This window comes from Opisthorchis viverrini (genome assembly GCF_000715545.1).
Source record: "Opisthorchis viverrini unplaced genomic scaffold opera_v5_19, whole genome shotgun sequence".
NCBI lineage: Eukaryota > Metazoa > Platyhelminthes > Trematoda > Opisthorchiida > Opisthorchiidae > Opisthorchis > Opisthorchis viverrini.
Window position 1 is genome coordinate 1,415,889 of NW_008751675.1, and position 18,541 is coordinate 1,434,429.

Genomic DNA, 18,541 nt, shown 5'->3' on the forward strand with positions numbered 1-18,541 from the left:
AAGTTATCCGAGTGAAGAATACCCAGATTAAAGTTTCACTCAACGTGTGAAAGTACTCTTCATCTGAATTGGTCCAAAACTCCCTGGAATTTCCTAAGTGCACACTTCTAGTGATTCAGCATAAAGAAAATTTTTTTCAGCACAGATTAGCTTCATTTAAGGAACAGTCACTGAGTTACGTGTTACTAATATGTCGGTTCTTCCGCACTTAGATTACCGAATTTCCCTTATCGATACATTTGATTGCGCCTGTGAGTGGCCCGTTTTTCACACTGTCGATTGGAATCACGTGGCCAACAATCCGCTATCGCGAATATCTGACAGCAAACGTTCCTGCGTGCAGCCAACCACCGTGGCGCAAACCTGATCTGTTCAGCTGATTGGCTGAAATAATCTTATCGACATCATATGAGTGAACCTGATGATCGCGCGCCCGTTTATCCTAAATCTGGTTCGAAAAACGCATGATAAAAATGTACTATTTGGATAAACTCGTGTCTGGAGCGAAAGAATACTATCGGAGCGTAAATCGTGCCAATATGTCGGGAGCTATTGACATCGTTGTGATCCAGCAACCAGATGGAACTTTTAAGAGCACACCATTCCACGTGCGGTTCGGAAAATCTGGTGTCCTTGTTCCAAGATCTAATCTTGTAAGTGTTCTCATTAACTAGTCTTATTTTATAATAGAAAAGATTTTCAAACACTTTTCAAGCAAACGTGAAAGATTCTGATAAGAGTGAATAATTGCTTGATAGGCAGCCTTTGTAATTGGCAGAGCGAAATCAGTAGAAAAGTTATACGAAACAAGAAGGTGCACCCTAGTTAGTCTCCTTGCCGAGAAAACTTCTACATATCCGCCGAAGTGTATTTGCTTGTGGTGATGGACATTCATTCACAAAGTAGCATCCCAGAACTTTGGAACTCTTATACGAGTCACTCGAATCTGCACACTGATGTGGGAGAAAGTGGTAACAGTTTGGTTGTTGATCTGCTCGCAGAGCATGGCAGTGGGTTGCAAATGTTTCATCGTCAGTGCGGGGTCAACCCAAAATTCAACTGCCAACCTTGATGAACAAACCAAAAACAAAGCAGCACACCGGAGTTGCCTATATTCCGCAACATTGGTGTCAAAGCTATCTGTCAAGTATGCCAAATGGGGACTCTTACAAACCGGCGCCGCTAGCAGGAACAAAAGGCAACCAAATTAGTTTCCAAATGAGTGTATATTCGCTAATTTCGAGCAATTTGGTTTCAAGTAGAACATAAGGTTGACGGAAACTCGGGGACTGCGGCTACCTGATGAGCCCCAAGAAGGGCGAAACCGGTCGTGGGCTGTCTACGAATTTTCAGCAACCTCATTAGCAGTGCATTACAAATATACATGTATCGCGATATTTCCAATATCGTAGTGACTAAAACATGAAGCGGCCTGGTGCAGCACATTCAGTTTCCTGGAAACATCACAAACGAGAGATTCAGCTGGGTTCCTGGTGAGTCTCTCAAAAAACCAAATTAGTTTGTAAATGAGTGTATATTCGCTAAAAGTCAACTAAGTTTCAGGTGGGAGCATACTTGAGTTACAAACCAGTCGCGATCTAGGTGCCGTAATCCGAAACGACTTAAAAGTTTAAGCTGATTGACAATAATGCGCTCAGTGGGTCCCGTTGTTCTATGAATGCTCAAACCTAATTCTCTAATGTGAAATCCAGTTTTGTGTCAGTGCCAGACGCGATATTTGTAGAACAAGTCGTGAACTGCAGATAACCAAGTTACTCTTGGTAGAACAAATGTGATATGTGTAGAGACTCGAAGTCGGAGTGGTTAATAAAATACCGGGACTGGTCTGTGAGTGACGAGGATGGGAAACAAGAAAGTATCATTGCAATGTGTATTCCACAACGGGAAAGTATGAGACGCTAGGATTCACGGCAGTTGAAAGCAGCAGGTGTTATTTTAATTTGTGACAAGTTCATTTCTCATCGACAATACCGCCTCAGTATGTTCGTCAGTCCATTTCATCCTCTCTGTTTACATCAAATTTACTAGCTTGCGCGAATTGCAAACTTTTACGGGTTAGACCGTGTACGTATGGTGGTACAGTTTTTTTATAAAAAAAACTATTCATCAGATTCACACTGAAAGTCAGTTATTTCGACCAAAAGAATCATGATCCTGCTTCTTCTATTTGCATGAAATACCGCCGAAAGAATGTCAAGGCGTTTCATATTTATCGACAAAATACCGCCAGTTCATTCACGAAAATAATGTATGGATATGAAGACGGTATGGAAACCCGTTCAACACGTGACCTTCTTTTTGAAACGATCACTTGTGTGGAGGCTGACCAGGTCAATACATTAAATAGGCAGATTTGGCTGAATTTACCTGCAGCAATCCATCCGGTAGCACAGTCAGTGCTACCTCAGTGGGCCCTAGTCACAACCATTTTGACGTCAGTGATTTCCGCGTGTGACAAAAAAACTGACTTTGTTATTGTCTCTGGGGCTATGAAGTCCGGGAGCAGATGCTGATGTGGTGTTATTTCAATGTTTTGTTTTTGTTTTTAAAGGTTGAAATACGTATCAACGACAAGCTTATTGATAATCTAACTATGCGGATTGGATCAAACGGAGAATGCTTTTTTGACGAAGCGGTAAGCTTGAATACATGGTGGAAGTTTTTCAAAAATATATCGTTGACGACCACATGTTTCATAGTATTACTGGTGAAAGTCGATCAACTCAAAGGGATTGTTGTACCGGGGCGCGAAAATTAGTGTTTGTCATATAAATAAACCTATATTACTGATAGTAAAATATTAAGTAATGCAAAATGGATTGAATCTATCCAATAACCATCGGACGTTTTATTTATCGCTAGCGTGTTTCACGATTTCGGCTGCCTGAGTAACTTTCGAATTGTTTGAAAGTCAAAACGTACACTGAATGCGAACCCAGTACTCCTTCACAGAAAGAATACCGTAGAACGGGAACGGTTCTTCAGAGAAATTAGACCTTCCAGGTGAGAAAAACGTTTAATTCACAAATCGCTGCTTTGCACCACGCAAAAAATCGGTCATGAGCTACCGCCCTAGTGTTACTTATCAAATGTGAACTATTGATTTTGTAGACTTTGCTTCCCAACTGTTGCTCTAGACTAGGGGGGCTTTTCTTGCCCGAATCGGGTGCGATCAAGTCTAGGAGACTGCGTCACTCACCGGAGCTTTTCACAGTTTACACACGCCTTGACGCCACTGCTGTTTGAGCATTGGATGGAGTGACGCTCGATGAATTGATAAGTATCCTTTGGATGGAAGAATCCCTACTTATCCAGGCTGCACCGGAATTCCTGGTTTATGGAATATCATACACGTTTACCGTGTCTACTAGGGTGATTACTTAAAATGTAGGCAAAAACATTAGGTGCGTGCATTCCAGATGAAGCAAGCCATCCCATTGCATACCACAAAAAAAGCTGTTTAGAATAGCCAGACACAACTGATTGCTCATTAATCTTACACACCTAGGATGTATGTTGCAGGGGGAAGAGCTCTGTGGAGGGAGTGCTATGCCACTGGGTCTGCGGTTGACTGTGTCAGGGATGGCTTACTTCATCAACTGTCAGAAAAGGTTACATGGCAAGCTTAGTTACTTTGGCCTCAACACTCATATGCCATGACTGAAAATGCTCAAAAGGCCTGATTACATTGTTATCATGCATCTGCACCACTCAGAGCACGAGGCTTTTATGCTGATGCAGGCGCACTACTTGACGGATGGAGTGTGCAAGAACGTAACCACATAGTCCGTTAAGTGTAGAGGACTACCGCTCCAACGACCCGCCCTACACAGTCTTAATTTCTTATATGTCGAGCTAATTTATTGTTGGCCAAAAGCATCGCTTCCAGTAGTTATCCTCGCTTGAAATCCGACCAGATTAAGCAAGTTCGCACTGCTGAGAATGTACATTTTCCAAGCTCTACCGTGTGGTTATTCTCATGTCCTACCGATCCGAACGGACAACAAAAGTGGCATTCAAGGACAAGGGACTTTCGTACCTCGTGAGTAAATTTGGCTGTATATCATCGATTAGGATGTAACGAACCATGACCTGGTCTTAAAGTTGGATATTTGAAAGGAAGGTTTGCCGTGTAGTACAATAACCTTTGAAGAAGGCTACTGGTCCACAACGGATGAGCTAGTCACACTCCGACTCACTTATTTCGAATCTTAGTGTCTCACAGTCTTTTCACAGACCCATATGTAGGATGGAAATGATTAAGCTGTGATATGAATACGGACTAATAACAAAGTACAAAGACAACCTCAATCACTTGGATAACTGCAGTCACCCCGGTCTGCGGTTCCGAGCAAAGCACTTTATTGTTTAATGACAACGGCATAATCAGTACAGTTGTTCATATCCAAATACCCTACTTACCATAGTTATTATCTTCAGTGCGCGGCCGCCCCTGTTTCCCTCTGAGCAATAACCAATGACTTTGCGGTGTCCCTGAATTGGATAGACCCTTCTTCTAACTTTCCTGTCAACAATGAGCGAATCTGCTGTGACCTGAAATACGCTCACACATCAAATTGATTTAACACGGGACTCATCTAAATCCCAGTTGAATCCTTTGTTTATCATATTCTTCAAGTGAATGTGCTCCACAATCGCTGCCTCATATTTCAATGGGTACGATATTCGAGACGTCAAAGCATTATTGCAAAAACCCAAACGTGTTCTTAGTATACGAACTTTAACTGGATGAATGAACTGGACTAGTACCCCCCGTGCGTTCAATTTCAGGTGGATAAATAAATACAACTCGGCAGGTTTCTTCTTGCATGGTTAAATTACTCGGTAATTGTGTATCTGACATCCCTAACTTTCTATTTTCGGATAACATTGGCAGTTGTATGAAGTCAGTGTGCAACAAATTCCACAGTGGAGGGTCACGTGTCATTCTCGGGAATGTCCATGCGTTAGAGCACAGCGACACTACCACTCTGCGTGAACACGCAATCAGTCTGCTTACGAATTTAAATTCCAATTTAAACGATATAATGTAAATGTTTGCATACGTATAGGTATACGTATATGTATATAAAGTGGACATTGTCTTCAGACGACCCAAAGAAATCCAGGCCTATTGCGAAGCCAATACTATTATGAAGGCCCACGATGATTTCTCGCTTCGTCTTGAATAGAACGTTTAAAGAAACAGATGTTTTCATTTACTCACAAGGTTACTGAAAAATCTTTGACAGCACATGTCTGGTTTCACGCTTTTTGAGGTTCATGAAGTTAGTACAGTCTCCAAGCCTCCGCCAACCTTGTTTTGTTTTCTGTGTCCAAAATTTGTCCTCGTGCGAATAACCCTCCCATAGACTGGCATGGTGGAAAGCGGGTTTCAAAACAACTTGCGTTAATTAATTCAAACGCACGGTTTTTGACCTAATACTGTTTTTAAGAGAGTGGGCATAGTAGTGAAATGAATGATCGTCCAGCTGTAGCACCCTTTCGGTGCCTAGCTGCCATACCACACGAAGGAGGCATGAGGGCTGGGATACTGCCAGGTCGCCCAAGCCTAGACAGGGGAAGTCGAGTGGCAGAGGTCGGGTTCGAACCACTGACCTTCCGGTCAGTAAATTCGCGCTCTAACCAACTGGACCATCTCGCATAGTAGTAGACGTGAATTTGTGACTATCGGTGGCTCACTTGGAAAAACCTAATGATTGATTAGCGGGCCGGTCGTTTGTCCAACAGGTCCTCAATATTCAAAACTGACCGGTTAGTTACCAAGATGCACTTTCGGGCTCAAATGTGCCTTAAAAACAAGAATCATCTCGTGTATTTGGGATTTTAAATATTCTGCCATGTCACTCTTCTAGCATTCGGCTTACTCCCCAAGAGTTGATGGGATTTTTTATGTATCTTCTGTATTCATCAGCACTCAGATGACAGCTTGACCAAGCCGCCGTCCAGTTGAAACCAAGGATCCCATCTTATTTCCATAGGGTAGTTGGCGTGCAGTCCTACGGTTATGAGATCAATCAATCTGTGGTTCGAAACTGAGGGTGAAAAATCATTCGAAAAACTCTGTATCCGCCAGATGAATTACGACAGAAATAAAAGTCCTCCGTGTGGTTTGAACCTTTCGGGATCTGATCACAACCTTACTAGACTACGATGTTGCTGAGGATAAAAAGTGCAGAACAGTAAGCACCATGGTATTTGCGGTTTTATTCGCATGGACTGGAGTCACCCAAGATAGCATACAACTAGTAGAAATAATCTACACGTATCACGAACTCCCCATGTGACAAGCTTTCATCTGAGACGCACCAATACGAGCGATAGAATTTTCACTCCAGGAATCTAACTGACCCCCATATTGACTGCCAGATCTCTCCATATTATCGGAAGGTTCTGCTTGTCTCGGGTTTCACATCGATCCGCACATGACCAACAGACTAGTGATTCTGGAAAGTTAGTCAGTCTTATTGGACGTGAGCTTAACAGGGTACTTTCATCTATCACTATGTCTTTTATTCCAGTTTATATCAAAATCCTAGTATGAAATTCAGGCACATCTGGAAGTACGAAGATGGACTGGGAATGGAAAGTGCGTCACAGGGCAAGGCGGTGACTGGATATTCGGTTTTCGTGGATGTGCGTGTCATGTTTAACCAGTAGCCTCTTTATCGAGGAAAATTTTGGTAGCTCAGGCAGCGTAGATTGTTGTCGTTGAGCTGGTACAACCAATAGTCTATCGCCACACACCACTCTCTAAAAACACACTGATGCTGTCGACCATCTCGCATAGTAGTAGACGTGAATTTGTGACTATCGGTGGCTCACTTGGAAAAACCTAATGATTGATTAGCGGGCCGGTCGTTTGTCCAACAGGTCCTCAATATTCAAAACTGACCGGTTAGTTACCAAGATGCACTTTCGGGCTCAAATGTGCCTTAAAAACAAGAATCATCTCGTGTATTTGGGATTTTAAATATTCTGCCATGTCACTCTTCTAGCATTCGGCTTACTCCCCAAGAGTTGATGGGATTTTTTATGTATCTTCTGTATTCATCAGCACTCAGATGACAGCTTGACCAAGCCGCCGTCCAGTTGAAACCAAGGATCCCATCTTATTTCCATAGGGTAGTTGGCGTGCAGTCCTACGGTTAAGAGATCAATCAATCTGTGGTTCGAAACTGAGGGTGAAAAATCATTCGAAAAACTCTGTATCCGCCAGATGAATTACGACAGAAATAAAAGTCCTCCGTGTGGTTTGAACCTTTCGGGATCTGATCACAACCTTACTAGACTACGATGTTGCTGAGGATAAAAAGTGCAGAACAGTAAGCACCATGGTATTTGCGGTTTTATTCGCATGGACTGGAGTCACCCAAGATAGCATACAACTAGTAGAAATAATCTACACGTATCACGAACTCCCCATGTGACAAGCTTTCATCTGAGACGCACCAATACGAGTGATAGAATTTTCATTGTGTCGGAGGAAGCCATCTTTGGAATGTATCATGACAAATCAGAGTAAATAATCTGAGGCTTTTGTCCGCCCTTTCTAAATGAACCCACTTTAGGTTCGAAAAAAAATATTTTCCATCCTGACAACCCTGATTTGGTAATTTTCCGTTTCATGCGGTGCACTATCCCTGTTCATTTCTGTATACTCAAAATTTGATTGGTTGTTCGATGCGAGGGGCACAAAATTGACCCAGTTATGTTTATACGAAAATAATCAGTGTGAATTCGACTGAGGACGGTTTAACAGTCCACCTTGAAATCCAACCGGATCATGCCATATTGGCCCTTATCGTTCGAATTCGAATAAACGTTTTGTGTTCCAGCACTGTTCTGTCCTATTCAACCTACCGTCTAGAGGCTGCACACCACGCGACTGTCGAGATAGTAAACGCTATTCGATCGACCGCACCACTCCACTGTTGTACAAGGCACAGCCGGAACAAGTATTCACAAACACAGACGGGTGACACGTGTCCACCTTTGGTACAAATATCTGTCCCAGATCGCATCGACTGTCACAGAGGCTGCAGAAAAGCAATTCACGTAAAATTAGTTTATTTAGGGTAATTGTAGACTTTTGACAGAACGAGCATGCTCCGTTCAATTACTATTGCCTGAAAATATTTTTTATTTCAGCTATGATGATTATGGCTTTCATCAGACTAAGAGTAAATTTTAATGAAGAAAAAGTCGGTCGAAAGTGCGAGGAGATTTGGGAATTTTCAGGCAAAACTTCATCCTGTCAGTAAAGCCAGTTTATACTCAAAAACGACCGCTCACCAAATGACTGCACCCTGGTGGCGTTAATGCACGGAAAACGATGTCTTGCTGCGCGAACAGCCTTCGAATACACACAACTGATCACGTATGGTAGGGTGGTAATTCGCGTATCAACTGAATTCGTGTTCAGTGAAAATTCTAGTTTTAGGAATGTACCAGTACGATTAGCCCGATGTCTGGTTAAGAAACGTTCCCGTGGCTTTGTATGAAGCTTCTCCAATGCTGCGATTTTTTATGACTTAAACCACTTCAACCAACCGCCTTGAAAATGAAATCGGATTCTGAAAAATCTGACCGACTTACACATCTGTTTCAAGCATCCAAAATGATAAATATTGCAAGTGCCTCTCACTCCCTCTGAACAAGCACGTGATGGTCACATGCTGCCTGATTTCGGTTGTGTAACCGATGTATAAATTACCTACCTTCCTTAGTACCAGTGCCTTTTCTGAGTTCACTCTGTTTATCGATTGATTTGAATTGGGACTGAACAGGCGAACATCGTAATCCTCAGTCCCAGCGATCACGTGGTTGAAAGAAATTACGATCGATGAGTAGTGTGTCCCGGCGCGGAGGCGATCGATACGAGTTGACACAACCTATTTGGCAATCGGATGCAAGTTATGCAATCGCATGATTTGTTTGGATTTCTGACGCTGGTGTAAAGCAGATGCTGCTTTCAGAAAGGCGATCGAAACGTATAATAGGCAAAAGAACCCTCGGTAGACGAAAACCGTTTTCTACCCCATCAAACGTAGCTGTTCATGTTACAATATGAACGAAGTCGGATCTTGGTTACGGTGGTAAGTGGGTGGTTGGGAATTTAGAGTTGCAACGGCAAACCCTGCTCACGCCGTGCTGACGTGCACGGTTGATGTACTCGACCTTCCATCACTTTGCATTCAATTCAATTCAATTCAAGGTTAATTCAAGGTTAATTCGGTCATGAGTTTGGTAGCTCACCTCAAAAATCAAATCGCGATATCGCAACGAGTTTCTGAAGCTCTGGGATTATAAAAATAGTCAGGAAATCTAACGGAAGATTCCGTAAAGATCGCTACAGTAGCAGAAAACAGGAGAAAAAGCACCTGTCAAAGAAATCTACAGGAGATTCGGGCATGTGGTAGGATAGCTTGTAATTATGTTTTGACGAAGGCACACTTGCATCATGTCGGTGATATTCCTTAGACTTCCACTACTGTGCGTCCATACGTCTGCTAGACGTCACGGGGAATGACTAGAAGACTTGTCAGAGGATGCTTGATCTTGCTGTGGCCAGCTTCCGGTCACTGCCCAAAACGGTTTCTCCAGTGTCCAAAGTGGAAGGTGTTCCTTTCTTCCAGCACTGAAGCACCTATCGGTTTCACTTATTTAACTTCCCCGATATAACAAACGTGAAAGACATAAGAACATCAATTCTAAAGTTTTCTGGGAGTCAGTCAGGCTTTCCTAACTTGGAAGGACAGCGTGCCTCAGCTGCTCCATCACTGGTGATCATCCTAACAGATGTGTTTACGCGGTTGAGCTAGTGCACGTGTACTCACACTCAGGTGATGATAATGATGGTGAACAACTCAAACACTGTGTCGTGGTGATGTTGGTAGCGCTGTTGCAGTTGGGTACACACAAACTCACTGCACTGTTCAGACTCGGGCGCATGCGCTTAGGCAGACTCAAGTCAAAATTCAAGACTGCTAACAGACTCTTCTATTCTATTTAAATGTATTCCTAGTGTTCACCTCCAAAACCTCCAACCAAGTACTGAGTATAGCCAAGAGATACTGTCTCATTTCACGGAGGTTAACTACTTGGACGCCTAGGAATAATTGATCAGTAAATTGGCAGTTATGATTTCTGTCTTTTAAGGGGATATGACAACTCACACGTGGTCGCTTTAGAACAGAATAAAACACGTTCATCGACAGTGAGATTCAATCAGAGTCAGGCCGGAATTGTCAGTAAGCTGCGTTTTGTCAGTAACACTTATACAGTCCGATATTGAAGTTGTTTCCATTTCATGGTCTGAAATAACAACGTTTTATGGACCCACATATGCCATAGTCTTCGCCGGTCACGATCCACGAAAAATATCCCAAATGCCCGAATTTACCGAGGATCTAAATGTGTCCAGTTGTTAAAAATGCACCACCACTCGCTCGTTCATATGTTGTTCCCTCGTCCATCGTTTGCTTAGGTATCAATTGCTGGTTTGAGTACCACTCACCCATCATGAGTGCTTCAATGAGTCTGTGACATCCCACCTACCCAACGAACCAGAGCTGGGACAACCAGTAGACCAGCCTGCCGAGAAGCAGACAAGATTGAGCCAAATTACTGACAAGCTGTTCGAGCGGTTAATTCAAAAATGCGCCCAAGTGCATCTCACTTTGAACCTCCATTTGTATCGTGTACAGCCAAATAGCTACAGCAACTTAAGAGCATCTGCCGTGGTTGATTAAACCATTTTATGATGTAACCATGGATGTTGTTCAGGTAACTAGAAGTTCCCTAACTGGGTACGACGGGTGCTAGAGGCAGTCCACTTTAGTTACGTCTAACAAAAAGGAATAGATATTTTGGTGTCCCTTAGAGGAGGTTGAATATTAAGTCACACTCAACTGCCAAATTCTTCCCACGATAGACCATTTTCGACCAAATTATTGGTTTTGTGTAGAAATCATCCTTATTTTCTAGACAAACGTGTGAACATAACAAACAAACGTGTATCACGATGTGGTCTGATTGCGCCGTTGCATTATTGATCACTGACATTCAAAGTGGAAAGGATAGAGAACATTCCTGTTTTACAGTTCTGCTGGTACTAACCTGTCGTTCTGCAGCTAACATAAAGCTTCGGATCACGATTCATCTGAAATATTCCCTTATGTCACGCGTTTTAGTTCGATAACCAACAACATCACAGTCCAATAAAATCGCCCCGAAATATCGGCACTGAAGACCTGTTTGACAAGCAAATGAACATTGAAGACGCGAATTCAAAGACTCAGACATTTGACTTTGGTCCATCAAGCCCTTCAGGTAGGTTATTTGAACGTTTCCGGGTATAGTGGTTTGAACAAACTTGTGCCTAATTTGGAGTTTGGACGATTCCTTTTGCACAAATCATAGTAAAGATGATACTTGAGGTGTATTGGTAGTATCCTCAAGATGCCATAAATAGAAGAGAATATTCCATCACAAAGTTAATGTGTCCAAATAAGTCTCAAGTGTTTTTTTATGGCTGCACCAAGAACAGAGATTCCCGACCTTGGGTCGGGGTAGCCTCTGATTGTGTAAGACAGATCGACGGAGTGCAAGCTGACTGCCACAAAAGGCTAACAATCACAGCTCATACTTCATCACATGATACCGAACTTTATTGATAGAAGCAAGTAATTTGTCCCGAAAATGTGATACATTGGGCGTTTTCTCCCGCACATCCTTTTCTTGCGTCCGTGACTTCATCATATTGAACTTTACTCCACCCCGTGTTATCACCATTTGGGCAGAAATTCCTAGAACAACACAAATACCACAGAGGGAATATTTTGCGACGTCTTTTGAACAGCACTTTGAATTAATTCTTTTTCCATATGAAGAGTTCTAGAACGATTAAAAGACAAAAATTGATGTTGAAGACAAGGTGGGTGATAAGCGACCATAAAAAGTCCACTAATTTTGTTCAAAGCAACCGGTGAAGACAACTCATTCGGAGAAGCAGATATTCTATTGATTTTTAATTCATGGAGGTTGTGAACTCAAAATTTTGTTGCATATTGGAAACCAAAACTCCAATGATGAACTTGTAGTGCACAACCGTGATAATGATTGATACCTTCTCGACAGCGCCACTGGATTTTGTATATCGGCGACGGTCAATGAGAACTATAGGGACTACCGTGTTTGGACGAGCAAAGCGTAGGATGACCCCTCTATCTTCCTATATGGACTTTATTCTGTCTAACACAGTGGCTTAGACTCGGCATTTCGTTCTGCGTATGCACACTTTTGAACAAGCCATTTGAGAATCCCGAAAAACGCTTACCAGTAAAAAAACTTGTGAAAGTTATTTAGTATACAGTTAACGTTAGATATCCGTAGCAAAGGTATGAGCAGCCGTGGAATTCCACGCCGGTCACATGTTAAGGTGTGAGTATTTGCTAGCTACTCCGAACAGCCTGTCACTTCAAAATAAAGGTTGTTGGTTTCCTTCACGATCAGCTTTTTAAAGTTTTGAACGCTGAAATAAACGATTTATTCAGACTTTACTGCGATAAACACCCAATGAAAATTCAGCCTGACCAAGCCACATTCATAGGTTGTTGGTTTCCTTCATGATCATCTTTTTAAAGTTTTGAACGCTGAACTAAACGATTTATTCAGACTTTACTGCGACAAACACCCCTGAAAATTCAGCCTGACCAAGCCACATTCAAAAATCATACGGGAATTTAAATGGCAATAAGATGAGTAAGTCACGTGACCATAAAATAAACTTTATTGTAAAAGTGGAAAGAAGAGATCAGCCTTTTTCCGTGGGAACTAAAACGAAGTGTACTTCAAGTGCTTGGAGGTGTCTTTATCATTGCCACTCAACTAGACATGAAAAACATTGTGCTTTTCGTGTTCTCACATCCCCAGTTCACATCCACGTTAGCCTAGCCTCATCATCATCACCATCATCATCATCATCATCACCACCATCATCATCGTCATCACCACTGTCAGCTGTTATAACCGCGTACTTGTCGTAGAGTGGTTGTGGCTGCCACAATTTCGTTCACCGGTGATATGGGGAGGTGAGGTAGGTAGCTGCGCATTGGAGGCGGCAGCAGATAAATCAGTGCGTAAATACAGCATTTTCAGTGGACTGTTAAGTGGGGCGAATGGGACGGGAGCTATGCATTGAATGCAATAGCTTGGATGCACGAGCGTCATGTCTGACAATGTCTGTAACCATTAATATGGCCCGTCTTGAATTCCCCATCCAAGAAGACGGCAATGAGGCAACTGTCTGGCAGTCACTCGGGCACAGGTTCGAGTCTCGCCATATATTGTAGGGCCTTTCGTTTGAGTACTTGGATTCCTATTCAACATTATAAACATAGAAGTTTCCCAAAGCTTGAATGAACTTGGCGCTTGCTTCAAAACTGTGCAGCTTTTTTAAACGAGATCTCAAAACTCAATAATTTTGCGGCTATACTCCACTTTGAAATAAGATTACAAACCCAAAAATATGTTAAGTCAAACAGAACGTTGGTCCAAAAATTGTCACCGCTGTTATAAAATTTTCACATCTGTGGTTTGCACACAGAAACGTTTTTGCGCTGAAGTACCTGTTGTATCGTGCGGTGGCCGAGCTATTGAGTTACGCCTGCACTGCGCCTGCCAGACTACGCGATAGGGAGAAGACAGAGAACTGGGGACACGGCTGTATTGTCAGGACAAAAACGTACAGAGCCTCTGCGTAAATATATAGGATGACTAAACGGCCAAATATGGTCGTTCACTTGTTCGCTCCGTACAGCCAATGGCGGTGTTCCGGTCGTGATCAATTTCAGGCCCACTACGCTGGTCCTATGTTGCTAAGCCGTGTTTGGTGCGCTCCGCCAGCGCACCTGCTTTCTGGACGTGTCGTAACTATGGTGAACTTGGGGATGCCGTCACTCTGGCATGTACTTTTTCCATGTCTGGGCACGCCCTGACAGTACCAGAATGAATAGGACTGTGAGAGTTGGGTACTTAGTAATGTGAGAAAAATGCCTAAGTTGACCAATCAACCAAAGTATTCGGCCCACAACTTATGTTGGACTAAAATGTAAGTTTGACTGGGGGACTGTGACTGTCGGACGAACCACAAGAATGGCAAAACCAACCCTGCAGTGGTGAAGAGTTTTCAGCAACTTTATGAGTAGTGTACCGCGTCCAAACCGCACCTTATTCAGTCAATACATTATTCTTCATGGACGTTGCTATAAAAAGGTGGACCAACGTCCAGAATAATTTAACACAACGTTGCAGTTAGTTGACTTCAACATTAGAAAATAAGCAGTCTACACATGATGACAAATAATCTCGTACTGTATGAAATGGCGCCTTTTAGTAAATCTAGACAAGCACATGATCCCATTCACTTCAAGTTTGGCGACGATGAACTTTGTCGCTGAAAACACGAACCGAGTATCCGCACTTGAAACGGGTTCCCCAGCAGTTATGAATACCTGTTGATGTCAGGTAATAACGACTGAATTGATACTGACATTTTGATTTCGAGTCGATGAGTTTATAAACAAAGACGTGTTGTTAAACACGCGTATGAACCTTCTGATTCTCACATATGGTGTTTTCGCGAAGAAGGAAGAAGCCACTGACAACATACTATTGATGAGCACCATTGATGATGAATTTTTAGCCCCCTTAAAAATTGAAAATTATGTAACACTTGAAGTGATACCCCAACATCACAGAACAAACAGACGGGCATAGTCTCTACTATTCTAAGATGCTCTCGGTCCGTGATCATGCTGTAGCTCATTTTTTATTTTGGCATCTTGGACTTGGCCCGTTGCCAAGTGCGACCCAGGCGTAACGCCCCCCTCTGCAGCGACCGGAATGAGATCTCCTAGGTGATTTCCTTGATCCATGATAAAGTGACTGACAGGGATGGATGCTCATGATTCGCTGTGGATACGTGACCAAGTCGCGACCGGTCATCGGAATGGTTATAATCTGTGGCTGAAATACCTATTTGGAAACATCAGCCGAGTTCTCATCCTTCAAAGTAGTGTCACTCTATGCTAGAAGCACTCTGTCCTAGAAGCACTGTACTACCGTCTTGTCCTTTTTGGAGTTCGTCAGAAGTGCTCATTTAACACATCTCTGGAGCGGTTCGAACTACTGATCAGCTGTATGAACAACTTGTACTGTCACTATCCTGCAAACACACTGTTCAATTCATCCGAGAAGTCCATGCGCGAAGAGCCTGTCAGTACTGGATCACACATCAAGGGTGATGACCAAGAGACGTCCATGCTCTATCCTAAGTGAGAGATAGCCAGACCGTTGAAAAGCAACTCGTAGTCAAACAGAACAGCGCTCAAATGTCAATCAGGAACAGAATAGCCTGTATTCGCAATGCACTACTCATAAGGTTGCTGAAAACTCTTTGACAGCCCACGACCAGTTTCGTCCTTCTTGGAGCTCATCAGGTAGGCGCAGTCCCCGAGTTCTACTTGAAACCAAATTGCACAAAACTAGCGAAATACACTTTAGAGGTTATGGAATGTTTCCACATTAACCCACCCCAATAGCCATCGAGTGTTGTTCAAGATATATTATTTGTGTAATCTGATACCACCTATCCCAAATCCATCATGTATTTTGGCAGATAATCTGACAGAAAGTCTTTCAATCCAATCTCCTATAAACACGACCTGCAGTGACTACGAATGGAATAGTTCAACATCCGAAGACCAGGAGTCGTTCGATTCACTCTCCAGGTGAGTCACTTGCTCCTCCTGGTTGCTGGTTTCCGAGATATCTGCAAGTTACACATTTACTGTCGAACCGCAAAAGATGCTGGATATTGACTTCCGCTTCACCTTGAAACCTCATTGAGAATGCGTAAACAGAGGTTCCTTTTCCCTCAGTCATTCGTACTTTTGGATATGAACTATTTAGTTCGACGTAGTATCTGTTAGCCATAGAAACATGTTCACTATATCCGAGGGGAAACTGCGTCCTTCCTGTGAGTTTCTTAGAATGTAGAAGGAGAGTTAAGTGTTCAATCATTTCGTTATGTAGCGGTAAATTGGTCCTCAAGCTTTCCAAAGGTGAATTGTTGATCGAGGATTTACTTGTTTTTGCATTCGCTTTTACCTACGAGTTTCTGTGTTGTTCACAGAACCCTAAACCCGGCTGAAGCAACTCTAAAGTATATGACAGGCCATCTGAAGACTGAAATCGACAAACATTTCATCCTCTCTTGTCTGTCCGTAGTGACCCGTTAGGTCAACACCCCCGCCTCGGTCATGATCATCATCAGACATTCGAACCTTGGTTAGATGGTACTTTTACTCCGTTTGAATCTCCGATATTTGTATTCTGTTCCGAAAGATGCTCCATCTAGCTTGTGGCAGTTATCCTCGTTAGTTCACACCAACAGACGCTGAGTGGAGTAACCCTATTGTGAAATAATGTGTTTATGAATATCATGAAAGCGTGGGCAGTGAGGTTTCAGCATTTCATTAACGTTCTTCACCTGCTAACGTCAAACTCACCATGATATACATCTTAACTGAGCTCATCTTTTGAAGGGGGTTGAACGACAAACCCAATTATATGTTACAAACGGAACTGTTTGTTTTTGCATTTAGTGATAAACTTAGCTCTTCTTGACATTTGGATACCCGCTCCCATCAGTTGCCCAAAATCTCTCGGGAACTAAGTTCACAAAGTTAATTTGTCCACAAATTTGATGAAAAACCAAGATCCCCAAGTGTCGACCCTTGAGAAACGATTTTACTTAGGTCGCAGTACTCACCGGTAATCATGAAATGTGGTAACTCAAACCATCCATCGACCCGAATGCTTATCTTACGACTTAGTGTTAAGTTACCAGCTCGATCTTTACGATTCCTTTTTGAATGTAGAGGCTTGTACTAAAGACTGAAAAAATATTTTGACTATTCTTTAAATTATTTTTATGGAATACTCTGAATGTTAGCCGGCCAGCCAACCGAAAAGACACCCCTAAAGACTTGGGTTTACCCATCTGCCGGGGATCAAAGTCGACCCTACGTATCAACATCACCTGATCTAAAACACCTCGTTTTGACCGGCCGTCCGGATGCAATAGCTTTGGTCACTTCGCATCGTAAAGCAAAGCAATACTTCCGCTATTAGGCCCGAAGTTTTGAGGTTCGTAATACTATAAACCGAACAATATCGCAAATTTCCAGCCGTCATCGGGATTTGTGCCGTCTGACTGGTGGCATCGATCAAAACAGAGAATCCCTTCTCTACGATGTATTTTCCTAGGTCTGCAAGTCAACAGGCGGTGCTCAAATAGATTATTGGTTATAGCCATTCGTTATCCAACCGTTATACACTGGTCTCCGTTCGCTGTTCGCTGGTGACCTTGAAATATTAAATTCAGTCCTTTTCACTTGTAGACAAATGGCCGACCACCTGTGTTGTACCGAAAACTGGCCAAAAGACTTTTCCCTCCTGAAAATGCCCGGAAATTGGCAACGCAAAGCCGCGTCCTCGTCAATCGCCAAGTCTTTTTCTGACAACAACCTTGAGCAACCCGAAGACGACGGAAGAGTACCAAACGTTCCTTGGTCGCCTTGGAGCGTGAAAACTGCCATGGAAAAGGGCTGCGTCACAAAACTCAATGCCACAGATGTCGAGAAACTCACAGATGAAGATTTTCCACTACTATGGACTGAGTGGGAAGGTCAGCTTATGTCATGGAAACAAGCTGTAAATAAGCTCAACCAACACTTCTCTCAGGTATACAATTTACGCAGCTCAGTGTGATAAACTAACAATACCTTTGATACCTTAGAGCATTCGAGTAGTCTCATTCTCCTTGAGAAACTACTCCTTTTCTAAATACTATGCCCGGTTTTGTGAATAGCTTTGAATATCCCCGAGTCTTATAGGTAATATTCGAAACAAATCTGTCACGTTTGTTTGTAATTCAATTCAATTCAATAACTATTGGGGCTGATTTGACATGTCCAATAATTATTGGGGCTAATTTGACATGACATGCTCTCATGATAGGTAATTACCGAGAAATGCTCCGTGAGACCGGACTGTCTATTGTGTTTCTTGTAGGCCCACTTACTGTCATTTGATTGACCACTGCTCAATTCGTCTATCACGGTACATAGTAATTTAAGGAGATTTGGTAATGCCCAAGGCAAAATTCATCCTGTCAGTAAATCCTATTTATGCTGAAAAGCCTAGAAGCACTGTGCAGCTGTTTTATGCTTGTTGAGAATAACTAGCAGTATGCAGCACGCGAAGCTCGTGACCTTCAGGCCAGTAAGGAGGAACTTAACAGTTTGGCCATGAGTGGCTGCCAACTGGTTCGGTTATCTCTCACTTCGATTGAACAGAGCGTCATCATCATCATCATCGACAGCATGACATCAGTGCTCAACACCAATGCTTCACTGCCGTACAGCCAGCC

General features: G+C 42.8%; 1 protein-coding gene across 1 annotated transcript in view; it reads left to right on the top strand.

Moving 5' to 3' along the window:
- Positions 1-464: 464 nt before the first annotated feature.
- Positions 465-18,541, top strand: part of T265_01757 (hypothetical protein) — a gene marked incomplete at both ends in the record, with an annotated part of 35,288 nt that continues 17,211 nt past the window's right edge. Inside the window, 4 exons of the mRNA XM_009165847.1 lie at positions 465-653; positions 2,573-2,656; positions 11,238-11,376; positions 15,725-15,836. Coding sequence (XP_009164111.1) covers positions 465-653; positions 2,573-2,656; positions 11,238-11,376; positions 15,725-15,836 — 524 coding nt within the window. The remainder of the gene's footprint in view (positions 654-2,572; positions 2,657-11,237; positions 11,377-15,724; positions 15,837-18,541) is intronic.